General features: G+C 49.7%; 1 protein-coding gene across 1 annotated transcript; it reads left to right on the top strand.

The window, feature by feature from the left end:
• Positions 4,436 to 7,877, top strand: LOC8055191 (zinc finger protein WIP2). Its single transcript, XM_002445872.2, has 2 exons — positions 4,436 to 5,445; positions 6,897 to 7,877. Exons 1-2 carry the CDS (start codon positions 4,654 to 4,656, stop codon positions 7,389 to 7,391), a joined length of 1,287 nt encoding a protein of 428 aa, XP_002445917.1. The 5' UTR covers positions 4,436 to 4,653; the 3' UTR covers positions 7,392 to 7,877.

Genomic DNA, 8,087 nt, shown 5'->3' with positions numbered 1-8,087 from the left:
GATGGTGTCACTAGAGCTTAGCACCAAGGTCTACTTCTAAAGATGATGTTTTGTGCACACAAAGAGCTAGAACTCACCAGACCTATTTGGTGATCACTATGTGCTAGCATTGGGGCTTAGAGCCCCTAAACAGCTAATATTTTACACCATCACAAGTTAGTGGTCATGCGAGCACTTTAGTGGTAAGCTCCGGTGAGGCTACCATAGGTTTTAGGTGGAGTTGTAGCCTACCCAATGAGTGGGTAATGGCTAGTTTCTTAAGGAGGCTATAAATAAAGTGTGTGGCTGGGCAAATAAGCTCTCTTGGAACCTTTAACACATATCCGTCCCATTAGAGCTCAAGAAACGTCTGCACTCGCATTTACTTGATTGAGGTTGTGTTATTTAATGATATTGGAGCATTTGCATTGAGAGATACCATGGCACTAGAGGATCATGTTGCTACTAGATTTCTTGTTACTCTTGGTGGTTGCCACCACCTAAATAGCTTAGAGCAGCGGTGACTATGTTGAGCACTTAATTGAACATCGTGAGGGGCTCTAAAGGTGATTTGCGAGGGGCTATTTTGCTTATCCTTGCTAGAGTTGACAAATAGCTAACAACTTAGTTAGTGGAATCAATGAGGCTTGGTAAGCGTATTGTGATTGAGCTAGCCTAGAAATCGATCAAGCCCTCAAATGGAGGAGATGACCTTGCGGGGTTAAGTGTCTTGATAGAGAGGCAACAGTCCGTGAGCTTGCCACACCGTGGACGTAAGTGAATGACATGTCAGCGAACCATAGAGATAATTGATTGTGTCATCCTCTTGTTTGGTTTGCTCACTCTCCGTTTGTGCTTTACTTTGTGCTCTTCAATTATTCATAGTGTAAAGATAGTAGGACTTGTCATCATATAGTCCTTACCTAGTTATATTAAGAATTCTAGATTACTTCGTTTACTTGTATATATCTAGTTATCTCGGATAATTTTAGTTTATTTTGTTAACATTTTAAGGTGTGAAAATGAGTTTTTTAATTCTAAGATCCAGCTTGGGTCTAGCTTTCGATAGAGAATTAATAGGTACTTTAAAATAGTTTTGTTATTATTGGATCATATTTAGTGAATTTTAAACTTAAGAGCAGTTGGATTGGACATAAGCATTTTGTATTAGATAGGTTTGGGCTTATATGTTTTTTTCTTAAACATTTAATTCAATCTATAACTCATGTTGGTAAGAGTTTCATCCCATAAAACTATTTTCTTTTCTTTTTTATATATAAAAAAAATATTGTCATATCATCAAAAATACCTATACTATGTGATGGGCTATTAAATGCAAATAAACTCTAACGTACAAAACTTTCACTCGGATTGGCCTTAAAGAATTTGCTGAGTAGTATATTCTTAGAGCCTGCCCCTCGATCGCATTTTACCTAAACGAGTCAGTGGAGGTTTGACGCTTTGACTTGGAGACCAGCAGGGAGCCAAGGACCACTGCTCCTACTCCCAATTAAGCCCGATGCAAGCAAGCAAGCGCACGGGCGGTTGGCATTGGCAGCCCCCCGAAATCTCGCTTCCAACGCAGCATTCCACCACCTCCAGGACAAGCGGCTTCACGCTCGCACTCACAGCACCGCCGCGGACAGTGAGACCCGGTGTGAAAAGCGGGCGCGATAGCAGCAGCAGCAGCAGCCGGCAAACTACGAGGCAGGGGAGGCAAATTCCTAGAACAAACCAGAGGAAGGAGCGGAACCCCCTGCCGCGCGCGCGCGACGGGGGCATGCAGACGACGTCTCCGCGCACGCGTGCGCCGGTTCGTCGCCTCGTCGGGTCGCGCTGCATGCGCCCGTGCGCCGTGCGCGTCGTCCCCGCGACACGATCGAGCCTCTCGCTGCCTCCGGGATGGGGAGACCCCCGGCGGTTGGCGGCCTGCAGGCGGGGGGGGGGGGGGGGAGCAGGCGCCGCGCGTCCCGAGGCGGGTGCCGGTGGAAGCCCCGGCCTGCTCCTCCGTCCCCGAGCAGATCACGCGCCCGCGGCCGGCCTTCTGTCGCCGCGCGCGCGCGGCGCACGAAGCAGATCGCACACCGCGCCTCGTGCCGGCCGTAGGCCGTAAAACAAACGCGGCACACGCGGGGCGGCCCGATCGATCAACCACGTAATGTCTGGATGGCAAAAGCTAGCTGTGGATTTGTTTAGTGCTGCATGCATGCGTGTGTTGGCTTGGCTCAGGTCGGCAGTTCGTTCCCTTCTGCATGCGCGCCTGCCGCCTGTTGTCACTTCCTTTCAGCCGTTTCTGGGGCTGGTTCGTAGTCCTGACCTCGCCTCGCCTGCCTCGGCAACCAAGCACATGAGTGCACTCCATGCTATTTGGCCCAGCTACAACTACAAGTCAACGCCCCCATGGGATTGTAAGAATACTCACTCATTTCTTCTAAGTAAATCAACTCACGAAGTTGTCTCGTAAGTTATTTTTTAAAAAGTTTAATCAAAATTTAAGAAAAGAAGAAACACTAATATTTATGTCACCAATTAGTATAATTATTATAGTACATTTTTTTGGTACATTGTCATAAATGTTATTACTCTTTTATATAAAATTGGTCAAGCTTTTAGGAGTTGATTTCCTTACGAGAAAATTAGTTTCATGGCCCTAAAGCAAGTTGTGCTTAGTTTCTTGAGTCTTTTTTTGAACTTCGCTATTTGGCCCAAAACAAATTCCGTTTTGTTCGTTGGCCCTTCCATTAGTTTGAGGCTCTAACGGTGTTAACTTGTACGCGAAACTACCTTTTTACCCCTAGCGCTAAAGGCAACGGTACAACAGCTTGGTTGGCATCCGTTACTATGATAATTTTCTCCTTACCATGCAAAGAAAGGAAATGTGTCTTACCCCCCGTTTGCATGTTTGTATTGAGGTCTAGAATTTGGAATTGGAAACGACATACCTAAATTCCACGTGTTTAGATGGTCATGGCATTGGAGTCTGCAAACTAGGCTCGATTCTGCATGGCATTTGCTTCACTTAGCCCAACCCAAAGGTAATACCGAGCCAAGATCCTCGGTATTAGCTGGAAACACATCTCCACCTCCACTCCATCATGCCGCCCACTTGCGCCAGGCGCCCCTTCGAACTCCTCGCACGTCCCCTCCATCCTCCTCGCGCACCCTCTCCATCCTCGTCACCGGATCGCGCCCCTCCACCCTCCTTGCCGGATCTAGGCCCTCCACTACCTTGCTTGCCACCATCTACCCTCCTTGTCAGAGCCCTCCATCACCTCTGCCGACTCCCCAATGAAAGGATGATGGTGACCTCATGGTGATGGTGGCTGTTGACAAGATTCGCTCGCCATGGTAAAAGGTCAAGCCCCCTCCCCCTGCGCGTGCGGTCCCCCGCCATCCATCAAGGTCCGGCCCCATAGCCATGGTCGAGCTCCCCATGTCATCGAGGTACAACCACCTCGTCGCTCTCGTCTTCCACAACTCTGAACCCCCTCCTTACCATCTTCTTTCTCAACTCTGACAGGGGTAGACCTCTTCCTCCTCAATTCCACTAGGGGGCGACCGTCTTCTTCCTCAACTCTGATGAGGGTAGACCGTCTTGGAGATGGGGTCGGTAGTTGGGTATGGGCATGGTCACCGCCTGCAATGAGGATAGGTGCTGTCATGGGCATGGTGAGGAGGAAAGAGAAGATGTGTCCAATTCCAATTCCAATTCCAATTTATACACATCCAAACAAAAATTTGTATTTGCCAACCCATTAAATTCTAAGAGGTAACTCCATGCCATCCAAATAACCATATTTGATATTGTAACCCAATGCCAAAGCTTGTCTGATTTGATATTGTAACCAATTCAATTCCAACGCTTCTAATACGAACATCCAAACGGGTCTAGTTGGTTGGCTTCCAATTCTTCGCCGGCCAAAATCATCACAAGTGGTCCACTCTAGACGGCGTTCTGTAATTTTTTTGTTGTATAGCTTTTTTTTTTCTTTTCTAGCGTCTAAAAAAACTTGCAACAAAGCTTTTGCCGTCCTTTCGAAATCAAGGCAAGCCAAAAACTTAGTTTTGCCAAAATCAAGTCTTGCCAAAGTTAGGGCAAAAAACATTTTAGAGACTTCGCCAAAGTTAGGGCACAAAACTTAGTCTTGCCAAAATCAAGGGTTTCATAGAAATCACCTAGACATTGCAATTTAAGAAGTTCATAGAGACTTGTCAAACCTTTGGCCATAAACATTGGTGTGCCAATTCTTTAGCTATGTACCAATTGATGATTAAAAGTTTTGATTTACCATGAATTTGGTTGGACAAGAATCGAAAGCCAATTCAACCAATCAGGGTCCTTAATTTTGAACAGAATGAAGGGGTATCAATCACTGATCACTGGCCGCACCCTGGCCTGACCAGTATACTCTGCATTGCAATTTTCAGCTATCAAGCCATCGGCTTGGCTCCCTGACAGAAAATATATACAACCATCAGAAGAAGAACGCTACTGCTACTCCACATAATTTAATCCGTGCTCCTCTGCCTGCTGTCTCCCTCTCGCACTATAACTAGCCCTTGCCAACCACGGCAACCTCTCCCCAAAGCAAGCAGTAGCCAAGAACAGAAGCAAAGCTCGCTGCAGGGAGAACGAGCGAGTCTCCTACAGCAAGAAACCACCCCCATCCATCCATGGAAGACCCCTACAGGAGCTTCTTCAAGAACAGCTACTACTACTACGCCTCCTCCTACCCGGCTGCCCCAGCCCCCCACCATCTCCCTCCTTCCCTTCCACCGTACACCAGCCTCTACCCCGCCGCCGCGGCGCCGCAGTACCACCCTGCTTGCTTCTTCCAGCCGCCGCCGCCGTCGTCGCTGCCGCCTCTCCATGACAGCCCGCCGTCACCGCCGCTACGAGAGGCGCTGCCCCTCCTGTCGCAGTCGCCTACGCGCGCCGCCTCCCGGGCCCAGCCGCGCCCGCACGTGGCGGTGGACTCCGACTCCGAAGATGACGCTGATGACTTCGTCCTACGGGAGGCCGTCGGCAGCTCCGTGACTCCCTCTACGCGTGCGCCGCTCTTCGCCGACCTCAACTGCATGCCCTCCTGCTGCGACGCCGAAGGCGACCCGATGGACCTGGAGGCCGCGGCGCCCACGGACGACGACGCCGCAGTCGCTCTGCGCATCGGCCTGCCTCCGGCTCCCGTCAACGGCGGCTGCGGTGGCGCCGAGGCTGACCTCCTGTCCGGGCTCTCCGGCAGGGCCGGCTGCGGTGGCATGGAGCACGAGGAGGATGAGGACGAGTGCAAGGTGGACACCGGCGACGGCGACGAGGTGGTGCCGTTAGGGTTCGCGTCGACGCCCATCGGGAAGCTCAACAAGGGGCAGTACTGGATCCCGACGCCGGCGCAGATCCTCATCGGGCCTACGCAATTCTCCTGCCCCGTCTGCTACAAGACTTTCAACCGATACAACAACATGCAGGTCAGATCAGTGCCATGGCCATGCTCGCTCCGGGCTCACCCATACTAGTACATACCTAGTTTCTTTTTTCTTTCCTTGCTGTTTTCTTGTTCTTGTTCTTGAGCTAGCAAGGTAGTTTGGTTCTTGGATTATTGATTGGTCACCAATCATGCATGTTCTCTGGCCAGCAAGCTAGCTAGCTTTGGAGCTAGTTGCATGCCATGAAACAGACTCAAGCCCAGATGCTGATGCACAGTGGCTGCTGCCTTTTGCGTGATTGAACTAGACTGGCATGCCAGGGGCAGCCATGCATGCAACCGTGCATCTTTATGCTTTCCTTGGGTGAGTGCTTGCCTTTTGAAGATTCATATGAGAGTGTGGTGTGGGAGCAGTGGAGATCCCAGGGAAGATTTCACCTTTGCTTCTCTCTCTTATCTTACAAGCTCTGATCCATCATCTGGTTTTTTGTTTTCTTTTGGAGTAGTAGTAGTAGTATTATCCATCTATAGTTACTTTCTAGTACTTTTCTAGTAGTCTCCAAGTAGTACTAGCTAGCCCGGGCCACTAGCAGCATCCGGCGGTGCTGATCTGATCACTCACGAGTCATGGCTCATGAGATTTGGCCATCAGATACACAGGTTGTTTCAGGGCAGGCTTTCATGGTTTGGAAAGCATAAGATTGTGTGGCATCATGACCTGAGGCATGGCAGTCTTGAGTCTCCTCCTGCATGCACTCCTTCCAAGAACACAAAGAGATCTGCAGTGTTCTTCCTGTAGCTGGCCACAGTCACTCTGGCTGCTCTCTTAAAGGAGCAACACCAACACGTACAACACAACACATAAGCTAGCTTGGAGTTGCCAGAGCCGGCTCTCTGAGTCTCTCAAAAGATCACCGCACCTATCCTCACAAGTCACACACATGCAGCTTCTCTGGTTGCAACTGATTACCACTGCTGCATGAAAAAAGTCTAGACTAGAGGTGCCTGGAGTCGGAACAACAGTGCTGGGTAGGTTCAGTCAGATCACCTTTGGTCTTTGGTCATCATACAACTCCAACTCCAAGCAAGCTATTTGGAGAGGCTGCTTATGCACAATGTGTCAAACATGCATAAGTACACTATACTACTCTTCTTATAATAACACACACATCAGTGGCCGGCTCAGTGCATTAATAGATAGCTAGTAGATTCACATTATTATTATGCCACCAAACACTGCATAGTATGTAATAAACGAAAAATATCAGCATGTGATATGATAGGTATTCAATTTGCCTCCATACTGTACATTTCCTCATTGGCATCAATGTCATCGATCTTTTGTCATAGATATATAGTTAGGATGATCGTCAGTGGTAGATGAACTTGTTAAGAAATTAAGACGAAGATGTAAACAGCAAATGAAACGTTGCGTTTAATTCATTCATTTTTTTCTACTAATTAACAAGCAAATCTACATGACAATAATGGCAGATGCACATGTGGGGGCACGGGTCTCAGTACCGCAAGGGCCCGGAGTCGCTCCGCGGCGTGCAGCCGACGGCGATGCTCCGGCTGCCGTGCTACTGCTGCGCGCCGGGTTGCCGCAACAACATCGACCACCCGCGGGCGCGGCCGCTCAAGGACTTCCGGACGCTGCAGACGCACTACAAGCGCAAGCACGGGCTGAAGCCCTTCCTGTGCCGCAAGTGCGGCAAGGCGTTCGCCGTCAAGGGCGACTGGCGCACGCACGAGAAGAACTGCGGCAAGCTCTGGTACTGCCTCTGCGGCTCCGAGTTCAAGCACAAGCGCTCGCTCAAGGACCACGCGCGCGCCTTCGGGCACGGCCACGGCGCCTTCGGCTGCAACCTCGACGGCGGCAGCGGCGCCGACGGCCTCGACGACGACGACGACGGCGCCGTCTCCGAGATCGAGCACGACTTGTGCGCCGCCGCATGCAGCAGCAGGTCCGCCGCCGCCGCGCGGTGATTATGCATGCATCTGTACGCTAGCTACGTGGTGTGTGGTGACACTCACACTACACGTACGTATAGCTAGCTAGCTATAGAGTGCTACTGGCTGGCCGGCCGTGTTGTTGTTCTTGCATTGTTAGTTGCTGCTGTGTTGCTGTCGACGCCGGCCGGCTCGTCGTCGATCGTTGTCTGCTTTTGCTCCATCTAGTAGTTTGTTAATTAGGGTTGTGGAGGTCGTCGGTCATGTCATCTCGTCATGATGATCTATATCCATCTCTAAGCTAGCTAGCTACCTGAAGGTTATTAGTCTGTCATCCTGTGTTGATCGAGAAGACTCCACTGTTACTAGTAGTAGAATGCTGCAGCTGCAGCCTGCAGGATTGCTAGCTGTTGGGTGCATATATATGGTGATCTCGACAGATCACCATGCCATATTAAGTCATGATGGAAAAACAGCTTCCTCCTCAATATGATTTCATGTTTGGCATTTCTTAAACCTCAATTTTTCTCGAGCTGTATATTATTAACTGCTGCTAAAATTTCTCTGTTTATTAGCTAGCTCTGGTCACAGTTAACTACTGCTGCTGCTATAGTACTGTACAAGAGAAATTTCTGAATACTGCCAATCGACCGATATGCATGGTGTCAGTAGCAGGGGATGATCGAGATGCATGAATGACTACGTCGATCGACGGATTCTGTTTGTTGCAAA

The sequence above is a fragment of the Sorghum bicolor genome, chromosome 7 (assembly GCF_000003195.3).
Source record: "Sorghum bicolor cultivar BTx623 chromosome 7, Sorghum_bicolor_NCBIv3, whole genome shotgun sequence".
NCBI classification, from domain to species: Eukaryota; Viridiplantae; Streptophyta; class Magnoliopsida; order Poales; family Poaceae; genus Sorghum; species Sorghum bicolor.
This window is presented reverse-complemented; position numbering and strand designations above follow the sequence as displayed.

Bases quoted from the DNA above. Each gene is read 5' to 3' on its own strand.
- LOC8055191 (XM_002445872.2), top strand. From the start codon at position 4,654: ATGGAAGACCCCTACAGGAGCTTCTTCAAGAACAGCTACTACTACTAC. The intron at 5,446-6,896 runs GTCAGATCAGTG...CAATAATGGCAG, and splicing joins ACCGATACAACAACATGCAG to ATGCACATGTGGGGGCACGG.